We start from the raw sequence: 24,364 nt of genomic DNA, 5'->3' as shown, positions 1-24,364 counted from the left end.
ACCAGATTCTGTGACGTAGCAGAAACTGGTTGCCTTGGCAATGGAGTTCGGCTTTAACCACTTATGCCCCTTACGCCCTCGTCTGAACGGGGCCTAAGTGGTCTAATCATAGAATCTTCCTCAAGAATAACTTAATTTAATACATTTAGGTCAACCATATGACTACAATCCTGTGTTTTCTTGAAGAAGTTAACATTAACTTTATGCAGATACTCTTCTACAGTGTCTAATTTTAAGTCTCTATGCAGCGTCTGATTTGAAACGTAGTAGTGGGCACTTATGATCATTCTCAATAGTTTGTTCTGTGTTACCTGAAGTTTGTTTAAATCTTTCTTTTGAATTGAGGCCCAGGCGGGAGGTGCATAGGCAAAGATGGGTCGTATAATGGAGATATTAAATCTAATTTGGATGTCGAGGAAAGAAGTGGAGTGAGACTTTGGATAACTCCTACTGTCTTACCTCTGATATGATTAACGTGTTCTTTCCATTGGAAATTAGAGCTGTATTTGAGCCCTAAGTAAGTGGCGCTTTTGACAGCTGGCACTACTGTATCGAAAAGTTTCAGGTTGAGTAGTCAGAGGAATGTTCATTTTCTTCCTCTTGAAAATTATAAGTTTAGACTTGTCTGCATTAATTGTTATCTTCCACTTGGAGCACCAGAGCTCGAGCTTCGGCATAAGTCTTTGCAGTCTGGCAATGGCAAAATTCGACGGTCCAGACTTAACAGCAAAGGCTGTGTCATCTGCATAGCACCCCATAAAACAGTTCTGATCTAAGTGTTCTGCTGGTAGATCAGCTACATAAAACAAATACAGCACGGGTCCAAGTATAGATCCCTGTGGGACGCCGGCCATCACATGCTTATTATTAGAAATATCTTTGCCTATTTGAATATAGAAAGTCCTGTTGGAGAGAAAAGAATGAATGATCTAAATTAGTTCACTACTGAACTTTAAGTTAATCAGTTTGTAGATAAGCCCCTCATGCTAGACGCGGTCGAATGCCTTCGCCATGTCCAGCATGAGTAAGGCAACATATCTCTTGTTGTGCAAGGCACTGCCTATGAATTTATTTAAACGTACCAGCTGTGTTGAGGTAGATAGAGCTTTACGAAATCCGAACTGCTCCAGTGAAAGCTTGTCAAGATGTGGCTGTATCCAGGTAAGGATGATTCGTTCTAATATCTTGCCCATACTGGGAAGCAGGCTGATGGTCCTGTACCCTTATGGCTTTGTCAGATCTTTTCCCGGCTTGAGGAGTACAATCATTTTGGCAGTCTTCCAGATCAGCGGAAAGTAACTGTTGTAGAGGCATGCATTTAAAATGCCCGTGTACCGATTGATAATGTTGATAGGGAGCCATTTCAGTGCAACATTATTCACATTGTCAAGCCCAGGGGCCTTTCTATTTCTGAGTTTCTTGATTATATTTAAGACTTCTTGAGGCGAAGTGTGATCAAGACAGTTATGCATGTGTTTGTATTAAACCAGTCGGAGACTGTAGAGCTGACTTCAGTCCAAAACTCATGATTGCATTGGGTAGTGTTATATATGTAACTGTAACTGTATCTATTATTATCTTTAATCATAACAATAATATAGAATAGTGGATATGTAGAATAAACGATGTCTGTGTACATCTTGTAATCATCACTGAGCACATACCCAACATATATAAAATACAACACATTGCGCAGCCGGTCCTAGATTAAAAAAGAAAATCTTTTTTGAAGAACCATGCAGCGTGGTTAAAGATATTCTAAACAAAAACATGATGGAAAGTTGTTTACTGTTAAATCGAAACTTATATCGCTGGTAACTGCGTTGTTTATTTTTATTGGAAGTGGCTAAAAATACGTATATATAAACTATTAAGTCCTAAATTAAATATGGATGGATTAAAGCCACCAAGTAATCTAAGTTTCGAAGGAAATTCAAGCGAAAATTGGAAGAAATGGAAACAAAAATTCCAAATTTATATGTTAGCGTCTGGTGGTATTACTAAATCACCTGAAATTAAAGTAGCTATTTTATTGCATATTATTGTAGAAGAAGCACTTGCAAAATTTAATACTTTTAATTTAAGTGAAGAAGATAAGAAGGATGTTGACAAAGTAATTGAAGCTTTCGAAAATTTTTGCATACCGAAAGCAAACGAAAGTGTTGATAGACATATATTTTTCTGTCGAACACAACATGTAGGTGAATCGTTTGATGATTTCTTAACCAATTTAAAGAAATTAAGTAGCAACTGTGGATTTGCAGAATTAAAAGATAGTTTAATAAGAGATAGAATAGTAAGTGGAATTTTAAATAAAAATCTCAAAGATAGATTATTAAGGGAAGATCAGTTAACATTGGAGAAATGTATTAAAATGTGTAAGGCTTCTGAATTAGCAGAACTTCAGCTGAAAACTTTAACTGAAGAAAATAAAATAGAAGCTATCAAACGTAATAAATTTCGACCTTCAGAGGAAAAAAGTAAGCCTTGTAAGAAAGACTATCATGTAAAACAAAAGCAACAAAGTACTAAATCTTCTTCAAACTATCAAGGAAATAAGTACAATAATCCAAAACCATGTAGAAAATGTGGAACTTTGCATAAGTTATACAACTGTCCCGCTTATAATAAGATTTGCTTGTACTGTAAAAAGAAAAATCGCTTTTCTAAAATGTGCACTTATAAAAATGTTAATGTTGTACAGAATAATTTAGAGCATGAGTTGCATAATAATGGTAATGAATATATTTTAGGGTCAGTAGAAGATACAAATCCATTTTCTAAAAATAAAACCGAATGGTTTGAAAAACTAAAAGTAAACATATCTAAATATTTATTTAAGTTGGATACTGAAGCTCAGTCTAATGTGCTACCATTGCCTAAATTTAAACAATTAAATTTAAGAGATAAATGTTTGACTGAATCAAAAGTCACTTTAAATAATTACAATGGTACTACAATTGATGTAGTTGGAAAATGTAAATTATTATGTGAAACATCGAAAGGCGACAAGGATGAAATAGAATTTCAAGTCGTAGCATGTGATAAAACTGTTCCAGCTATTTTAGGTTTACCTGCATTGCAAAAATTAAACCTAATACAAAAGATTTGTACAGTAAATCCTGATTCCAACGAAAGTTACCAGAATCTTTAAAAGGATATCAAGATTTGTTTAAAGGAACTGGAAATTTAACTGGATATACATATCATATTAAATTAAAACCAGGAGCTGTTGGTAAAATAGAACCTTGTAGGAAAATTCCACTTAGCTTATTAAATCCATTAAAAAAGGAATTAGCAAGAATGGAAAAAGATGGTGTAATAGAGAAAGTTAACCAACCAACAGAATTCGTGAATTCATTAGTGGTAGTAAGGAAAAAGGATGGTAATTTAAGAATGTGTTTAGATCCTTAGCACTTTAATCAAAATATACTGAGAGAACATTATCACATGCCAACCTTTGAAGAAATTTCATCTCAAATGACAAATGCAAAGGTCTTTAGAATTTTAGATGCAAACAAAGCATTTGGGCAAATTAAACTGTCAGATTCAAGTTGTGAATTTACTAGATTTAACACTCCGTTTGGTAGATATTGTTTTTTGAGGTTGCCATATGGACTGAGTTCATTACCAGAAGTTTTCCACAGAAGATTTTCTGAAATTTTTAGTGATTTAGAAGGAGTTCAAATACATATAGATGACTTATTAGTTTGGGGGTAAAGATAAAAAAGAACATGATTTAAGATTAAAGAAGTTGTTGGACAGAGCCAGAGAAAAGAATGTTAAATTTAATTTAAATAAATGTAAATTTGGGCTGAATGAAGTGAAATATATGGGACATATATTTTCTAAAGATGGTTTAAAACCAGATGAAGACAAAATTAAGGCTATTCTAGATATCAAACCACCAAAAAATGTAAAGAATTATAAACTTTCCTAGGAATGATTACATATGTTTCTAGATTTATACCTAATGTATCAGAATTGACATCATGTTTTAAGAGATTTGTTGAAAAAACAAGTTATCTGGAACTGGAATGCAACACATGAAAAAGCGTTTAGAAGACTAAAAGATGTCTTAGTAAATAAACCAGTTTTACAGTATTATGATATAAAGATGCCAGTAGTTTTATCTGTGGATGCACCTCAAGAAGGAATAGGAGCAGTCTTACTTCAGAATAATTTACCAGTAGCATATGCATCTAAGGAATTAACAGATACACAGAAGAATTATATTCAAATTGAAAAGGAAACTTTAGCTATTGTATTTGCGTGTGAGAAATTTCACCAGTATGTATTTGGAAAATATATTACTGTGGAAAGTGACCATAAACCACTGGAATCAATTTTCAAAAAGCCATTAAATAAATGCCCTGTAAGACTACAAAGAATGCGTATAAGATTACAGCCATATGAGTTTGAGATAAAATATAAACCAGGAAAAGAACTTTTTATAGCGGATGCATTATCAAGATCATTCACTGATAAAGGATCCATATTTAGTATTACTGGAATATCGTAACTCTCCTATTTCAGATGAAATTAAGTCACCTTCAGAATTGATGTTTGGAAGAAAAGTAAATGGATTGATGCCTATAAAAGAGAATTTCGTCCAAGCTAAACGATATGAAGACCATAAACAACATTTACTGAAAAGACAAACCTTACAAAAAAGTTATTATGATAGGAATGCAAGACCGTTAAAACCACTGAAAACAGGAGATCATGTTTACATAAAAGAGAAAGAGAAAAAACTAAATGAAAGAGGGAAAATTATAGAAGCAGAAAGACCACGTTCATATAGGATTATAAGAACAGACAGAAGAATTGTAGAAAGGAACAGAAGAGACCTTCTTAAAGGAAATAATCAAAAAGAGATTGAATACAAAACAACTATGAGAATAAAGTTATAGATGAACCCGAGATACATGAAAATAGTAGGAGCTCTGCAAATTTAGATGTGCCTGTAAAACCTTCAAAACCTAACAGAAGTGTTGTGTCACCAAATAGTGAAAGAGGTATAGTGTCATCAAATTTTTCAAATGGACATAACTATGTTACTCAATCTGGTAGGACTGTTAAGAAACCTTATTATTTAAAAGACTATGTTTAATTTTATTCTGCAGTAAGTTGATTAACTGCAGAGTCAATATCGTCCGGATTTCGTGAGCTTTGATTATTGCAAAGAATTTAGTGGAAAAGTTTCCAATTTGTTGTGTTGATCAGATCTTCCAGAACATCTTTATGCGTGCCTAAGGTCGCGACGACAGGGCAGTGATCAGAGTTAAGATCTTGATGTACTTCGAGATTGAAGGAGAAGAAAGTAGTTGATAAGATGACATCAATAATGTCGCCTATTCGTGGGTTCTGAGGCAGATAGGTATTATTCACTTGGCACGTGAAAATAGACAGGATGATTTTTGATAAATTCAGCTAATTTCATGCCGTTTTTATTCGTTCTTCTACAGCACAATTGCTGACTTTTGGCGTTCAAGTCTCCCGCGAGTATGACTTGTTTATTAGTATCCAGGATTTTGGCAAGGTAATTGATATCTAACATATTACTCGGCGGGTTATATATGGCATTGAAATATACATTTCCGTAGTGAGGAAGGAGGACAGATACGGTGACAAGTTCATGTCCATTATAACCCTCATCAGTATCATGCAGGATTGTAGAGAATTTTGAACATAAATGGCGACCCCCCCCCACCTCGGTGACTTAGACGATCGCATCTGTAACGTTTAAAGTTCGGAATCGTCGTCCTTATACTTGGAGTAGCAAAAGTTTTAGTTATCATTGCCACGTCAATGTCATGATTCATAAGGAAGTCTGCAAGTTCCGGAATCTTGTAATGAATGTGTTGTATTTTATATGTGTTAGGTACGTGCTCAGTGATGATTACAAGATGTACATAAACATCGTTTATTCTACATTACTCATCTACTATTCTATATTACAGTTATGATTAAAGATAATAGTTACAGTTACATATATAACATCTCCCTTTTTTATAAAAAATAATAATATTAGTAAAATTAAACATATTCTTTTAAATAATAAGGTTTCTTAACAGTCCTACCAGATCGAGTGACGTAGTTATGTCCATTTGAAAAATTTGATGATACTATACCTCTTTCACTATTTGGTGACACAACACTTCTGTTAGATTTTGAAGGACTTACAGGCACATCTAACTTTGTAATGCTCCTACTATTTTCATGTATCTCGGGTTCATCTATAACTTCATTCTCATAGTTGTTTTGTATTGCAAACTCTTCCTGATTAGTTCCTTTAAGAAGGTCTCTTCTGTTCCTTTCCACAATTCTTCCATCTGTTCTTATAATCCTATATGAACATGGTCTTTCTGCTTCTTCTATAATTTTCCCTCTTTCATTTAGTTTTTCCCCTTTCTCTTTTATGTAAACATGATCTCCTGTTTTCAGTGGTTTTAACGGTCTTGCATTCCTATCATAATAACTTTTTTGTAAGGTTTGTCTTTTCAGTAAATGTTGTTTATGGTCTTCATATCGTTTAGCTTGGACGAAATTCTCTTTTATAGGCATCAATCCATTTACTTTTCTTCCAAACATCAATTCTGAAGGTGACTTAATTTCATCTGAAATAGGAGAGTTACGATATTCCAGTAATACTAAATATGGATCCTTTATCAGTGAATGATCTTGATAATGCATCCGCTATAAAAAGTTCTTTTCCTGGTTTATATTTTATCTCAAACTGATATGGCTGTAATCTTATATGCATTCTTTGTAGTCTTACAGGGCATTTATTTAATGGCTTTTTGAAAATTGATTCCAGTGGTTTATGATCACTTTCCACAGTAATATATTTTCTAAATATATACTGGTGAAATTTCTCACATGCAAATACAATAGCTAAAGTTTCCTTTTCAATTTGAGCATAATTCTTCTGTGTATCTGTTAATGCCTTAGATACATATGCTACTGGTAAATTATTCTGCAGTAAGACTGCTCCTAGTCCTTCTTGAGATGCATCTACAGATAAAACTACTGGCATCTTTATATCATAATACTGTAAAACTAGTTTATTTACTAAGACATCTTTTAGTCTTCTAAACGCTTTTTCATGTGTTGCATTCCAGTTCCAGATAACTTGGTTTTTCAACAAATCTCTTAAAAAATGATGTCAATTCTGATACATTAGGTATAAATCTAGAAACATATGTAATCATTCCTAGGAAAGTTTATAATTCTTTACATTTTTTGGTGGTTTGATATCTAGAATAGCCTTAATTTTGTCTTCATCTGGTTTTAAACCATCTTTAGAAAATATATGTCCCTATATTTCACTTCATTCAGCCCAAATTTACATTTATTTAAATTAAATTTAACATTCTTTTCTCTGGCTCTGTCCAACAACTTCTTTAATCTTAAATCATGTTCTTTTTTATCTTTACCCCAAACTAATAAGTCATCTATATATATTTGAACTCCTTCTAAATCACTAAAAATTTCAGAAAATCTTCTGTGGAAAACTTCTGGTGATGAACTCAGTCCATATGGCAACCTCAAAAAACAATATCTACCAAACGGAGTGTTAAATGTAGTAAATTCACAAATTGAATCTGACAGTTTAATTTGCCCAAATGCTTTGTTTGCATCTAAAATACTAAAGAACTTTGCATTTGTCATTTGAGATGAAATTTCTTCAAAGGTTGCTATGTGATAATGTTCTCTCAGTATATTTTGTTTAAAGTGCTGAGGATCTAAACACACTCTTAAATTTCCATCCGTTTTCCTTACTACCACTAATGAATTCACAAATTCTGTTGCTTGGTTAACTTTCTTTATAATACCATCTTTTTCCATTCTTGTAAATTCCTTTTTTAATGGATTTAATAAGCTAAGTGGAATTTTCCTACAGGGTTCTGTTTTACCGACAGCTCCTGGTTTTAATTTAATATGATATGTATATCCAGTTAAATTTCCAGTTCCTTTAAACAAATCTTGATATCCTTTTAAAGATTCTGGTAACTTTCGTTGGAATCAGGATTTACTGTACAAATCTTTTGTATTAGGTTTAATTTTTGCAATGTAGGTAAACCTAAAATAGCTGGAACAGTTTTATTACATGCTACGACTTGAAATTCTATTTCATCCTTGTCGCCTTTCGATGTTTCACATAATAATTTACATTTTCCAACTACATCAATTGTAGTACCATTGTAATTATTTAAAGTGACTTTTGATTCAGTCAAACATTTATCTCTTAAATTTAATTGTTTAAATTTAGGCAATGGTAGCACATTAGACTGAGCTCCAGTATCCAACTTAAATAAATATTTAGTTATGTTTACTTTTAGTTTTTCAAACCATTCGGTTTTATTTTTAGAAAATGGATTTGTATCTTCTACTGACCCTAAAATATATTCACTACCATTATTATGCAACTCATGCTCTAAATTATTCTGTACAACATTAACATTTTTATAAGTGCACATTTTAGAAAAGCGATTTTTCTTTTTACAGTACAAGCAAATCTTATTATAAGCGGGACAGTTGTATAACTTATGCAAAGTTCCACATTTTCTACATGGTTTTGGATTATTGTACTTATTTCCTTGATAGTTTGAAGAAGATTTAGTACTTTGTTGCTTTTGTTTTACATGATAGTCTTTCTTACAAGGCTTACTTTTTTCCTCTGAAGGTGGAAATTTATTACGTTTGATAGCTTCTATTTTATTTTCTTCAGTTAAAGTTTTCAGCTGAAGTTCTGCTAATTCAGAAGCCTTACACATTTTAATACATTTCTCCAATGTTAACTGATCTTCCCTTAATAATCTATCTTTGAGATTTTTATTTAAAATTCCACTTACTATTCTATCTCTTATTAAACTATCTTTTAATTCTGCAAATCCACAGTTGCTACTTAATTTCTTTAAATTGGTTAAGAAATCATCAAACGATTCACCTACATGTTGTGTTCGACAGAAAAATATATGTCTATCAACACTTTCGTTTGCTTTCGGTATGCAAAAATTTTCGAAAGCTTCAATTACTTCGTCAACATCCTTCTTATCTTCTTCACTTAAATTAAAAGTATTAAATTTTGCAAGTGCTTCTTCTACAATAATATGCAATAAAATAGCTACTTTAATTTCAGGTGATTTAGTAATACCACCAGACGCTAACATATAAATTTGGAATTTTTGTTTCCATTTCTTCCAATTTTCGCTTAAATTTCCTTCGAAACTTAGATTACTTGGTGGCTTTAATTAATCCATATTTAATTTAGGACTTAATAGTTTATATATACGTATTTTTAGCCACTTCCAATAAAAATAAACAACTCACTTACCAGCGATATAAGTTTCGATTTCACTGTAAACAACTTCCCATCATGTTTTTGTTTAGAATATCTTTACCCACGCTGCATGGTTCTTCAAAAAAGATTTTCTTTTTTAATCATCCACGGGCTGCGCCATGTGTTGTATTTTATATGTTTAGGTACGTGCTCAGTGATGATTACAAGATGTACACAAACATCGTTTATTCTACATTACTCATCTACTATTCTATATTACAGGTATGATTAAAGATAATAGATACAGTTACAGTTACATATATAACAATGAATGCCTTTTGCATTCCATGTCATAATAGTAATGGGAGCGCTGGTTGGTCTAAATTGTCCCATTATCAGTAGTGGATGAAGATTTCAATTCTTGATTTGTCTCTTTAATTTGTTTGACCTGCTGAGATATCTGAAAAACAGCATTTTGGATAACGGAAACGAGTTCCGGGGTGAAGACCTGTTTGGCTTCGCTCAGAATATCAGAATATCAGATCAGCCTGTGGAAAGAGCCTGTGAATATGACTTATTCTCAATAGTTTTGTCTAGCTTTCTTTTGGGAAATTTCTCACCCCCCTAAAACTGGAAGTGTGAGAACCCCCACAGTTCAGACAGAATAATGTCTTATCGTTGTTATTTCAGTCAGGGCTCTTTTCCACATCTGACGCATTTTGGGGCATAATTGCACCCTGCTTGGGTATGATTGAACTCCTGACAACGGAAACATTGTAGGGGTCCTTGTCTGCTGAGATACTCCTTAATTTGATTTTCATATCAAATAAGTAACGTTCATTGTAAATTTCCTTTGACTTTTCATTTTTTGGGAGGGAGATTAAAAACAATGGAAGTTTAGTGACTTCACCTCTGCGTCGTCTGGTCATCTGTTTTATTTCTTTAATCTGGTAGTTAAGCTGCTCTAATTCTGATTTAATATCCTCGATCGGGATAATTTCAGTAAGTCCCCGAAGGACAACTTTTAAATATCTATCCTCAGGGAGGATATAAAAGTGATGTTCTACTTGTTTATCTTTGAGAATTTGAACTATTGTTCTGCAATCGTTTGGGGATTGAGTCACGACTTTAATACCCGTGGGTATTTTTTCTGCCTAAAAGTTAATTTTATTCTGGTGGAAAATTATCCTAATTTCATTCCAACTCAGTTTGTCTTCCTTGAGAGTAATAGGAGGAATCTTAGAATTGCTATTATTTGTTAATGAATGATAGGTTTGAAAATCATTTTATACCCGAGGCTCGGCAACATTTGAATTCGGTTTGTTTACCTGATAACGCAAAAATTGTCCTGATTGTAGACAACTGTTCAGCTCATATTTCACATAAAGTTTTAGTAAAAGATAAAGTATTCGTATTATTCTTTCTTTCAAATTATATGTCCCTCATTCAGTCTATAGATGCCTGAAGAGTGTGCGCTCTGAAATGCAAATATTAAGTAGTATTTTTAAAATCCCTTTCCCGGATATCGCAAACCGAAGGTGAAATTTTCCAGTTAATGGATTTTGTAAAGAAATGTGTAAGATTGAACTCCTGACAGTGGTAATAAATGAAGATGATATAACAGAAGTTTTGGTAAAAGTTTACAATTGGGTTCCCCTTGTTTTTTGGCGATTCTTTTTTGACGCAAAGATCGGCGGAAGGAAGACACAATTTCAAGATGGCCGCTACACAAAACCAAAATAAAAAGTCAAAGAATAGCATAAACTCTGTGTCCATGTACACATCGATCTGTTTTCACTTAAAAAACATCCCAGAATTGCACAAACTAGGCATTTCGCACTGCTTTAAATTTGACCATGTTCACATCAATCTATTTTTATTTAAAAAAAAATCAGGAGGCTAAAGCAAAGTTAAACTATCATGGTATCCAGAAATGAGATTTCATCGCCAAAATTTTACAAAAAATTGTCGCTAATCGAAGGGGCACCCAATTCTACACTAGAGCCAAAGTTTTTCATTGCGATGACAATCCCCAATCATCACTCAATTAACAGACGGCGAAACCTGTTGTATAATTCTAGATCCAGAAAATACTGCTACTGATAGTGAAGAAAGTGACAGAGAGGTTATTGAAAAATGAAAAAATTTCGGTTGACAAGTTAGTTGGAATTTTCGACACAGCTATTACAGGACTTGAACAGTGGAACTTTGTAACTGAACAAGAAATTATGTCTATTTATAGAATTAAAGAGAAAGTATTAGCACAAAAAGCGAAACAACTTATTAGATTGAAAGAAATGTTTAATAAATTAAACAAATAAACGCTAATATTTTTTTTTGGTAAATTTTGGTACTCTTTAGATCATAACTGCTCATTATTTCATAAATCAAGATTTCACATTTTTAATTTTGTAATTTCTGTATGCCATCATACTAGATTTAAACTGATGATCTAATATCCAGAAAAATCACAAATCCGGAATCGCCAAAGTACCGACGACTCCGGATCTCGGACTTTGCACGGTATAGTGCAAAAAGCTCTAGAAGCAGAAACAGTTTTTAGTTTTATGGCTTGAAACCATTCTAGAAAAGCAGTTTCATCGTCTTGCAATTTTTGTTTTTCAAATTCCTTGAAATATTTTCATTTTTTATTTGTTCTTCATTAATTATAATTCCTTGTTTAAAGAAACTGTACAGTGCTGTTTGGAGAACTCTCAGGTTAAATGTAGTTTTTCTCTTTGTGCAGTTACCAAAAACAGGAAAAATTTTAGAAATTTATCTTTTTCTGTCAGTCTTTTCTCTTAGAATTTTCAAATAGTATATTAGCTGGCCCAATAATATATTCGTGGCAAGTACAGTCAAAAGTCGTTAATTCGGACACCCATAATCCGGACCTCAAAGCTTCAAACTTCCTGCGCATGCGTCCCTTGTACGCATGCGCGTAACGCCTTTACCGCTGAGAATATGCTTGTGCACTTGCACAAAATACGTTTACGAGTGCGCGTTTAATGTATAATGGACGGTATAAGCTAGGCTAAAATTATTTAATTATCTATTGCAGTTAATGTTGAAGATTGCGTTGTTCCTTAATCTTCGAATTGGATACGGCTTATTATTTTTTGCAGACTGTTAGAGCAATATTATAAAAGTAAGCTTGAACTTTCGATTATGTCAAATAGAATTTCTGATATATATTTATTAATATGTAAATGATCTACAAAGCGAAAGTATGTTTCGAAGTTCATTAAACAAAAAGTGGAATTGCTACGAAAAATGGATAAAGGCATATCCTTTGTTTATCTAAACTTTAACGTTTGTTTATCTAAACTTTATCTTTAACGCCGCGCAATGAATTGGAAGTTGATCTCTCAGCACTATCCTTATCTTCAGGGCAGATGTTGTTATTTTATTTGGCTTATAATTCCTTACTAAATGTAGTATTTCATCTCGATGTACTCCATCTTTGATATGATTTAAATCGAATTCCTCGTCATTATAATTCGCTTCCGATAGCGAAGAAAGTGACAGAGGTTATTGAAAACGAAAAAATTTCTATTGACAAATTAGTCAGTATTCTCCACACAGCAATTATAGGACTTGAACAGTGGAACTTTGTAACTGAACAAGAAATTATGTCTGTTTAAAGAATTAAAGAGAATGTATTATCACATAAAAAACGAAGCAACTTAAACAACTTACATTGAAAGAAATGTTTAATAAAGTAAACAAATAAATATTAAGCTTTTTCTTTTTGTAAGTTTTGATACCCTTTAGATCATAATTGTTTTTTATTTCATAAATTACGGTTTCATATTTTTAATTTTATAATTTCTGCATGCCATCTTACCAGATTTAAACTGATGATCTATAATGCGGAAAAATCGATAATCCGGAATCGCCGAAGTCCCGACGAGTCCGGATTAACGACTTTTGACTGTAGTATATTAGATGGCAAGAGAAATGGCTCAATATCTTATGCAAAATTTACATATCATATAACATGTAATGCTAAGAAGTAATAAAATAAATCATTTTTATATCATATCATAGTTTATTTTATTTTTATATCATCATAGTTTATTATAGTCATTTTGTTACAGTCTCAAAACATGCGAAAAGGGGGGAAAAATTTAAAAAATAACATTTAACAAAAAATTTAAAAAATTTGAATGTATTACTGGAAGAGCATTTTTTATTTTATCATATGCTTAACTTGTAACATGCTTTAAGTATCTTTTTTTTATGTCAACTCGAAAATGTTTTTTCCCCCTTTTTGTATATTTTGAGACTGTAACAAAATGACTATAATAAACTATAACAAAATGATTTATTTTATTACTTCTTAGCATTACATGTTATACGATATGTAAATTTTGCACAAGATATTGAGCCATTTCTCTTGCCATCTAATATACTACTTGGCACTAATATATTATTGAACCAACTAATATACCACTTGCACTATAATTAATGTATCAGGTTTTAACAGTAGTTTCCCACACCACAAACAACATCATCTGCGCAAACAGTTCATGTTGGAGTGTTTAATCATATTTTGGCAAACAATTTTTGGCATTTGAAAAAAGAGACTTGCTTTAGAATACTGTATTGTGAAATTTGTAAAAAATATCAATACCATTAAATACAAGGTGTCTGAAATGGAACTATCACACTACCAGATTAACACTTTCACTTACTTCCAGTTCTGTTGCAAAAAGTCAGCTAAAGAATGTCACCAAACCATGTGTACAACTTTGAACACTAATGTTGTATCATATGACACTGTGAAGGTTTTGTACTGAAAGTTCTAAAACAAGGACTATGATATTCAAGAAGCAGAGGTGCTCTGGCCGACCTACTGATGTTGGTGAGGTACGCCTGTGAGAATTTATGGAAGAAGATCAAGTATGTAACCACTCAAGAGCTTGCTAAGTAGTTAGATGTTAGTGCCTATCTATTAGTCATGATATGCATCTCGTAAACTTGACATACCTTACTCAAGCAGATAAGGACAGACATGTTCAGGCCTGCACTAATCTGCTCGAATATCAACGCAAGCACAAATTTCTAAACCGGATCATCACTTGTGATGAAAAATGGATTTACTTAAAAAATATAGGCCAAAAAGGGGGTTGGTCTGCACCTAGTGAGCCCGCTGGCAGCGTCGCAAAGCGCAATTGACTAACAAAAAGATCATATTTTGTATCTGGTATTATCCAAAGAGTACTCAGAAAAAGGTAAAACTCTTGACAGTAAGGTGTACGCTGAAATGCTATTCTGTGTTGATGCTGCCATCAAGGAAAAATGTCGAACTGAGTTCCTATACAAAAAGGTAATATTCCATGAATGTAATACAGACCACACGTCTCTGCATTCACCAGCTGGATTCTGTATGAATTCAAATGGAATCTTTTGCCACACTCACCATGTGGCCTCGACATCACTCCTTCGGACAAGTGCGACCTTTTTCACATCTGCAGCTACATATTGCTGGTGCCTGCACAGCATATCTGAAATGAGGTTGATTGAGGTTGATCTATTTTTGGACTTACGTTCAGCAAGTTTCTGGGACGAAGGCTTTGAAAAACTATCAAAATGTTGATAGTTTAAGATTAAGGAAAATCATTGGAATTGGGTGGTGAACCTGCACTAAAGATGCTGCTTCCAAGTTTTTTTCGCTAACTTTATTAAGAACGTTTTTTGGTGGAAAACTTTTGTTACAGCCAGATATTTTCATTACTTCTAGGCGAGTGTTGTATATGTTTGGTAAATTAAATCAGATTTCAATTTTTAATTTGCTTTTTTTTATTGTGGTTAATTTGGGGTTTTAAATCGAGTTTTTTTTAAAGATTTTATTCTTTTATTTTAAGTAATTGCTTATTTTTGTATTACAGTCAAAAGTCGTTAATCCGGACTCGTCGGGACTTCGGCGATTCCGGATTATCGATTTTTCCGGATTATAGATCATCAGTTTAAATCTGGTAAGATGGCATGCAGAAATTCTAAAATTAAAAATATGAAACCGTAATTTATGAAATAAAGAACAATTATGATCTAAAGGGTATCAAAATTTGCAAAAAGAAAAAGCTTAATATTTATTTGTTTACTTTATTAAACATTTCTTTCAATGTAAGTTGTTTAAGTTTTGCTTCGTTTCATGTGATAATACTTTCTCTTTAATTCTATTGAACAGACATAATTTCTTGTTCAGTTACAAAGTTCCGCTGTTCAAGTCCTATAATTGCTGTGTCGAGAACACCGACTAATTTGTCAATCGAAATTTTTTCGTTTTCAATAACCTCTGTCACTTTTGTTCGCTATCGGAAGCGAATTATAATGACGAGGAACTTGTTTTAAATCATATCAAAGAGGGAGCATATCGAGATGAAATACTACATTTGGTAAGGAATTATAAGCCAAATAAAATAAAAACATCTGCGCTGAAGATAAGGATAGTGCTGACAGATCAACTTCCAATTCATTACGCGGCCCGCCGCGGCGTTCCCCCCGCCGAAGAACGTGAAATTGATAAACAGATTTCGGATTTCAAAACATACTTTCGCTTTAGATCCTTTACATATTAACAAATATATATCGGAAATTCTATTTGATATAATCGAATGTTTAAACTTACTTTTATAAAATTGCTCTTACAGTCTGCAAAAAATAATAAGCCGGAACCAATTCGAAAATTAAGGAACAATGCAATCATCAACATTAACTGAAATAGATAATTAATATAATTTTAGCTTATACGTCCATTATACATAAAACGCGCACGCGAAAACGTATTCTGCACTTGCGCACACTCACATGCGCAGTCGTAAAAGGTCTTACGCGCACGAGTAAACGCGTATGCGCATGTGTCAACACGGCGCATGCACAGAAAGTTTTTAGTTTTGAGGTCCGGATTATAGATCATTCCGAATTATGGGTGTCCGAATTAACGACTTTTGACTGTATTTTGTATTCAGTGTTTATCAAACAAAAATATTAATTTTATTATTTTTATCTATTTATAGATTTCCTGCTATAGTTTAAATTTTAGGCATTCTCTTATTTGTTCCTTTTTTTACAAATGAAACAGCATTAAGTTCTAAAGATATATTTGTCCATAAAATTATTGATGCCTTTTTATTATCAAAGGCAGAACAACAAATGCAATTATATAAACACTGTTAATTATTTCATATTTTATTTTCTAATTAAAAATTTTTCAGTTTTCTCTGTGACAAATTAACTATATACTTCTAATAAATTTCTCTATATATTCATTTTCTAGGTAACTCATAAATATTTTTTTCCATTTGCCTAAATATTTTATGAGAAATTTATATGTAATTGTGAATTATATAAACTAGAATGTTCTTTCTGTTGCTTTAGCTGAAAGAAAGGGATGCAAAACTTGAAGAAGCTGGTGATCTTCACCGTTTCCTGAGGGATCTAGACCATTTCCAGGCTTGGTTAACAAGAACACAAACTGATGTTGCTTCCGAAGATACCCCTTCCAGTCTTACAGAAGCTGAGAACCTCATCACTCAACATCAGCAGATCAGAGAAGAGATTGATAACTATACTGAGGATTATAACAACATGATGGAATATGGAGAAAAAATAACCAGAGATCAAACTGATGCTCAGTACATGTTCCTCAGAGAGGTTTGTATGCAAGATTATTCTGTTCAAAAATAATTCTAGAGCTAAGAAAGAGGAGAAACACGGCAACATAAAAATTAAAGTTAGATAAAACAACAACCTTGTATTTGTCATAAATTTTATTTGAAACTCTTTCAATTTTGAGGGCAAACTAAAGATTTTAAGACTTTTTTTTCCTCTACTGAGGAAGAGGGAACTGTTTCTGTTTGTCATTGGAATTGATAGAGTTTTAATTAAAATTTATGCCATACAGCACACATTTGTTGTTTTGCCTAATTTCAATTCTAGAGCTTTGGTTTTGCTTTTTTTATAATTGTTTTGCCATGACTAGGTTAAAAATTTTATTTTTCACAATCGACTAAACTTGTTTCAAAAAGTCACGAGTGCTCTTTACAAAGATTTATAATTTGCTTTTTCTTTATAAATTTCTTAAAAATATCAAACTCTTTTAAAGAAGAAATACGTGAGGAAGTAAATTTGTTGTTCTAGACTTATAAAACAAATGTACAAAAGTTGGTTAATAATGGTATATACTTATAATGCAGATTAGCTACAGTCAAAAGTCGTTAATCCGGACTCGTCGGAACTTCGGCGATTCCGGATTATCGTTTTTTCCGGATTATAGATCATCAGTTTAAATCTGGTAAGATAGCATGCAGAAATTATAAAATTAAAAATATGAAACCGTAATTTATGAAATAAAGAACAATTATGTTCTAAAGAGTATCAAAATTTACAAAAAAAAAAAAAAAAAAAAAAAAAAAAAAAAAAAAAAAAAGCTTAATATTTGTTTACTTTACTAAACATTTCTTTCAATGTAAGTTGTTTAAGTTGCTTCCTTTTTTATGTGATAACACATTCTCTTTAATTCTATAAACAGACATAATTTCTTGTTCAGTTACAAAGTTCCACTGTTCAAGTCCTATAATTGCTGTGTGGAAAATACCGACTAATTTGTCAATCGAAATTTTTTCGTTTTCAATAACCTCTGTTACTTTCTTCGCTGTCGGAAGCAAGTTATAATGACGAGGAATTTGATTTAAATCATATCAAAGACGGAGTACATCGAGATGAAATACTACATTTAGTAAGGAATTATAAGCCAAATAAAATAAAAACATCTGCCCTGAAGATAAGGATAGTGCTAACAGATCAACTTCCAATTCATTGCGCACTGCGGCGTTAAAGATAAACAAAGTTTAGATAAACAAACGTTAAAGTTTAGATAAACAAAAGATATGCCTTTATCCATTTTTTGCAGCAATTCCACTGTTTGTTTAATGCACTTCGAAACATACTTTCGCTTTGTAGATCTTTTACATATTAGTAAATATATATCAGAAATTCTATTTGACATAATCGAAAGTTCAAGCTTACTTTTATAAAATTGCTCCAACAGTCTGCAAAAAATAATAAGCCAAATCCAATTCGAAGATTAAGGAACAACGCAATTTGCAACATTAACTGAATTAGATAATTTTAGCTTAGCTTATACCATCCATTACACATTAAACGCGCATTCGTAAACATATTTTGCGCATGCGCACATGCATATTCTCAGCCGTAAAGGTCTTACGCGCATACGCAGAAAGTTTGTAACTTTGAAGTCCGGATTATAGATCATTCCGATTATGGGTTTCCGAATTAACGACTTTTGACTGTATTTGAATATAAACCATTATTAATGAATTTTTTTGAATATTTGTACCTAAATTAACTATGTGATGCATACATATATAACACAGATACTTACTATTGTCTATTCTATTAATTATTAAATGTTAGTGCCAACTGCTGTTTCCTTGCTGTTAATAATTTCTATAAATTGTGTAATTATGTATGAATTTTGAATAAACTTCTGATTATTGCTTGATATTTTGAATATTATGTTAGTGGTTATATTTCTGCTTTGCAGAGATTACGAGCTCTTCAAGATGGGTGGACTGAACTTCTTCAGATGTGGGAGAATAGGCAAATGGTTTTATCTAATAGTCTGGATCTCCAAATATTTATGAGAGATGCAAAACAAGCAGAAGTTTTGCTTAATCAACAGGAGCATTATTTATCAAAAGATGAAACTCCAGTAAGAAATTTTTGATATAATGCTTTAGTCCTGTATTTTGGAATTCATGGGGAAAAAAGAAGTTTAATTATCTTATTATACAGAATAATTACACTGTTTAAATACTAAATAAGTTGTATAGGTAATTACTATATAAATTGTTCAAAATCCCTCTATTTATGGTAGCTACATCTGCTTGAGAGAATTAAATTTAAGGCTGCATCCATCATACTGGTAAGTGGTATTATTAACAGGCAATAATGTATCTTTAATTTCTACTAATTTTTCTTTCCATACCATAGTAAAATATTATATTTAACCAAGTATTTCTCTTCCATTCTATTCAGAAACAAATGAATTCTAATCAGAATCATGCTTCCATCAAATAAACTTTATTTATTTATTTATTTATAATGTGCTCCACCGTTAGACACTGCACAGCAATGGAGACATGCCCTATGGAAGACTTTTTCAGGAAAACTGATTTGTATTCACATTATATATGGAGAAAATCATGAAAACAACTATGTAGCCAGGCCATTGGCTGGGACTAGAACCCTGGACCAAACTACCAGTGTCACCTACATTTTAATTTCTTAAAATTTATCAGAAATGATATTCATCTGATATTTGAGGACTGGTATTTTTAAATGGTTATTTGTAGAATATTTATTAACTAGGTTTAGACTTCGAGAATAGCAGCATTATTCCTGGTTTAAAAATGTGATATATTCTTGCAATATCACAAATCTTATTGCTCCTGATGCGGATTCTGATCACATTCCTTATTGTCCCAACTGAATCGAGGAATATTTGCTTCCACAGACGGCTAGAAAATGCTCTTTTGTGCCAAACCAGAAACTGTAATGAAGTAAAAAATCAGACATTTTCCTACATTAATTTTCTGGCCATGTTAATTATGAAGAAATCCTGTCTAAGTCCTTCATAAAACTTCTTAAGAACTCATCTAAAACATATTATTAATGTTTCTATAATATTTTATGATTTGTACATGTTCTAGTATTTTTCATGTAGTTTAAAAATTACAAACAAATTCACTGTATACCTTTCAAGTTTATCTTATTTGTAATTTTAATATAGGCCTCTACCCACTTTTAATGTATATCCTCATTAAGCATACACTCTTCTCCCTTTACCCCTCATATTCATTCTTAACTTTGGTCATTAATTTTATTTTAGTATTTATTTCTTTCAGTTTAGAAATTTCCAGGAATGAAAAAAAATGTTGCTGGTGCTTTTTATTTGAAGAGCTTTAGTAGTGTTGTAATAAGAGCATATTGAAGCTACACATTCTAACTATAAAAATATTTTAGCTTTATTTATTTGGCTAAAATATGGAATGGTTGTTTTACAATAGTTAAAATATGCATTAGTTAAATCATTTATTTAAATCTTATTAAATTGCATTTCTTAATTAACTTTTAATTATAATTTCAGACCAACTTGGAGCAAGCTGAATGTCTCATTAAACAGCATGAAACATTTCTTACCACTATGGAAGCAAATGATGAGAAAGTCAATGCTGTAATCCAATTTGCTCAAAGATTATGTGAGGATGGTAATTTTGCTGCAGACAAAATTCACAAAAAAGCTGAAAATATGGCTGAAAGGTATTTTATTATGAATATTTTTGTTTTTGTATATGTTGTTGTATTTAGTAATATAGTTATGAATGTACAATTAAATTATACTTTTAATGCAACTGCATAAATCTTACATAAAAATAAAATTGTTATAATTTATAAGAGTTTGCTTGTGTACTGAAATATATTTATTTCAATAAGTTATAATACAAATAATTTCTGTGAAATGCTTTAATTTCTTATTAGAGTTAAAATACTTGAATAAAGGAATGAAAGTGAATGAAAAATGAATTAAAAAAAATTTGAACTGAATTTGGTTTTAATGAAGTTAAAAAATTATCCTTTAACATTCATGTTTAAGATGTCTGTATATAAGAAAACACTTTAAATTTAATGCTATCACGAGGTGGAATGAATTGTATGTAAAATGAAAATAATAATATTTTCTCATGTTGCTCATTTTCACAGATTTTTTATTGTGCATTTTTTCCCCTCGTATAGAATTCTTTTACTTAAATAAAAGCTGATAGAGTGAGAAAACTTGCAAGATTTTACAAGTACTTGGCTAATTAAATAAACTTTAAATACTATTATAAAGTTACATGTTTTTGCAATGTTTTACCCCTTTCAGAACTATATTCAAGTAATTAGTATTTTTTTTTTTTTTTTTAGGTGTAATGCAAATCATGAACGAGCAGCCCAACGCATGGAAAAATTAAAAGATCAGTTACAACTTCATCATTTCCTGCAGGACTGCAAGCAGGTATTATCATAATATTGTTAGGAAAATTATTTTTATAAAGTATGGTATAAAAGTCATGTCTCATTAGTTTCTGGTTATCTGTGTACTATTTTTCAATTTTAATTGCTTAGCTCTCTGAATGGACTCAGGAGAAATATATTACAGCACAAGATGACACATACCGTAGTGCAAAAACTATTCATAGCAAATGGACTAGACATCAGGCATTTGAAGCTGAAGTTGCTGCTAACAAAGAACGCCTGAGAAAGCTTCAACAGGTTAGCACTGCTTTTTGGTATTAATTGAGGGAGAAATGAAGTTGTGTTTTGTAATATGTTTTGAGTAATTATAATAATTTATATGGGATCATAAGGTTTCCATTTTGATAATTATATTAACTGTTTGCTTATTCTTTCATCCATTAACCTGTCTTTCAGGAAAAATGTTTCTAAGCTGTAAGTTCATTTTTAATTCTTTTTTACAGTGGGTATAGTTTTAATGCTAGTTAATTGCTTTTGTTATAAATTATGGGGATTTATTAATTAAATTATTGTATACTCAACATATTATCAGCTTACTCCATGTATTTTGTTCTTCAGATTTGTTTTTTAAGCTGCAGATAATCATAAACCATTGTTACCATTGTATATGCATTTGTATTAATAATAAAGTACTAAATCAAAAATAAAACTCACAATTTATTTTAATAATTAAAATATTATTAGTAATTTTTCATTAATAAGTAGCATTACTAGGTAATATATACATAATTATACAAATATTCTTAAAAATTTATTTCAAATTTGAGTTAAATTCTAATTTTTAAATTTAATTTAATTTTAGAGTGGAGAAGAACTTGTAGTTGAGAAAAGGGAATGGGCATCCACTATTTATCCCCAGCTTCAAGAACTTGAGCAGCAGTTTGAAGCATTAGAAAATGCTACAAAAGAAAAGGGAGAAAGGCTATTTGATGCAAACCGTCAAGTTCTTTATATGCAAACTTGTGATGATATTGATAATTGGATCACAGAACTGGAAAATCAAGTTTTGACAGCTGAAACAGGGCAAGATCTTACTAGTGTCAATCTGATTTTACAAAAACAGCAGGTGATATGTCCTTGTTATTATATCAGTTCTTTATACCATTCATTTACATCTTATAATATTGCCTGGTTTTACTTTGCTGTAAACTAATTGTCTGTAAGCAGGGCTGGCACTAGGTGTTTTGCTGCCTGCTACAATTGCTGTGGGTCTTAAATTCCATTCTTTCGTGCATGAGTAAATCCTAAAAATTTTGCTGCTCAGTGTCTCCCACAAACTTTGCAGCGACTGATGAGACTAAATTAAATTCACTTTTATATTAGTGACAAATTGTTTTAATAATCTTTTTCTTTAACTCATAAGAGGTTATTATAATGAGGGTTAACTGTGCTTTAGTTTCATGACAGTAAATTTATAAAATACACAGATTTGTGCACTTTGTTATTTTTATAGTGATGTTTTGTATATTTGCAAATAAAAAAGTATAAAAAAACTTACTAAAATCACTAAATACATTTCACAGAAGAAATTTCAGTATATCTCATTTCATTAAATATTAATTGAATATTAGTCAGTAATGAATGAAATGTTAAATGAGATGAATATTCAAATTTGCTAACATTATACATAATCTAATGGGAAGTAAGTAAGTTAATCGGAAATTTCCTGGCTTGTTATGCTTTTAAGAGAAGTAGAGAAAATTGTAATAGTTTATTTTCAATGTGATCGCCTTGTACCTCAATACACTTTTCACTTACTTTTAATGAGCAACTACATGCTCCTGAAAAGTAATGGGAGTATGTCCTCAAAGTATTCCGTAACTGCTCTTTTCATACTGCCATTATCATTAAATTTCTTTCCAATAAGGTCAGATTTCAGTTTGGAGAACAAATGCTAATTATTATGAATAAAACAATGCTAATTATTTGGAGTTCAATTTTCCTTAAACACAAACTACTATTTTCAAATTGCGCTGACACGTTGCTGTTTTAAAATTGCTGAAAGAAGTCAGAATACCTCTCTTGCAGAGATTTTGTTCATGTAAGGATGATCATGTAGAATGTGCAAAGCAGTTATTTTAAATAGATCCAATTTTGCTGTTAGCTCCTTAGCTTTTAATATTCTATCACTCAGTGTTTTTTAATGGACATCAGCAGTATTTTCTGTTGTCAGTGTTTCCAATAAAATGTATTTTTGTTGAAAGAATCTTTACAAAAATAATTTCGTATGGATTCTTGGTCCACAATTGTTTTTTCCATTTTTTTCATTGTAAAAAAAGAAGGAAATCAGTCAGCATACATATGATGCAAGCATTGTTCTATTTCTTTTGGAATAAGATCTTCTGTAATCAAAAATGTAATCGCAGAAGGAATAATTTGAGCATTTCAGAAAAAAAAAAAAAAAAAAAAAACTAGCTTGTCAGTTCATTTTGTTAACACTCAAAAAGAAATGCATGCAATTTCTTTTATGAAACTTTCATATTCATTTAGAATTCAAGTTGTAAGATTATTACATGTTTTTAGAGAAATTCATAGCCAAACAATTTTTTAAATGCAATCTGGAAAATTTTAGATATACCTGTATAGATTTAAGATTTCTCGAACAGTACAGAAGTAACAGAATAAATTTATGTCATATAACATGAAAAGTTTTGTGTCTTTACTTAATGTGCTAAGATATTTTTCTCATTTCTTTTTATCCAAAATTTTAGGAGACTAATTTTATGACATGTTTCTATTAATTAAATAAGAACTGAAGTTTTTATAAAGCATTATATAAAAAATATAAATTTTGTCAAATACAAAACTTTCAAGAAAATTAAAAAAAATATATGGCATTTTATTTTAAAATTCTGTAATATTCATATATATATTTTTTAAATTTTACTTTACTTATTTATATTTTTTATATTTGTAAACTGGGTGTAGATTAGTTCTTTGTCTGCTATCAATTCAATTGATATTTGAACTTAT

General features: G+C 31.3%; 1 protein-coding gene across 7 annotated transcripts in view; it reads left to right on the top strand.

The window, feature by feature from the left end:
* Positions 1–24,364, top strand: part of LOC118202130 (spectrin beta chain-like) — a 291,298-nt gene that overhangs the window by 183,053 nt on the left and 83,881 nt on the right. For all 7 annotated transcript variants that reach the window (XR_015042215.1, XM_085820903.1, XM_085820914.1 and 4 more), the window contains 6 exons: positions 16,670–16,945; positions 18,858–19,025; positions 20,463–20,635; positions 21,281–21,371; positions 21,482–21,628; positions 22,194–22,457. Coding sequence is in view for 6 of the 7 variants with exons in the window: in XM_085820903.1 (XP_085677029.1) it covers positions 16,670–16,945; positions 18,858–19,025; positions 20,463–20,635; positions 21,281–21,371; positions 21,482–21,628; positions 22,194–22,457 (1,119 nt within the window). In the remaining variant the exon portion in view is untranslated. The remainder of the gene's footprint in view (positions 1–16,669; positions 16,946–18,857; positions 19,026–20,462; positions 20,636–21,280; positions 21,372–21,481; positions 21,629–22,193; positions 22,458–24,364) is intronic.

This window comes from Stegodyphus dumicola, chromosome 1 (assembly GCF_044657685.1).
Source record: "Stegodyphus dumicola isolate Sdum_Otavi_A_Nest chromosome 1, ASM4465768v1".
In the NCBI taxonomy this organism is placed as follows: domain Eukaryota; kingdom Metazoa; phylum Arthropoda; class Arachnida; order Araneae; family Eresidae; genus Stegodyphus; species Stegodyphus dumicola.
The sequence above is the reverse complement of the archived record's forward strand: the minus strand, read 5'-3'. Positions and strand labels throughout refer to the sequence as shown.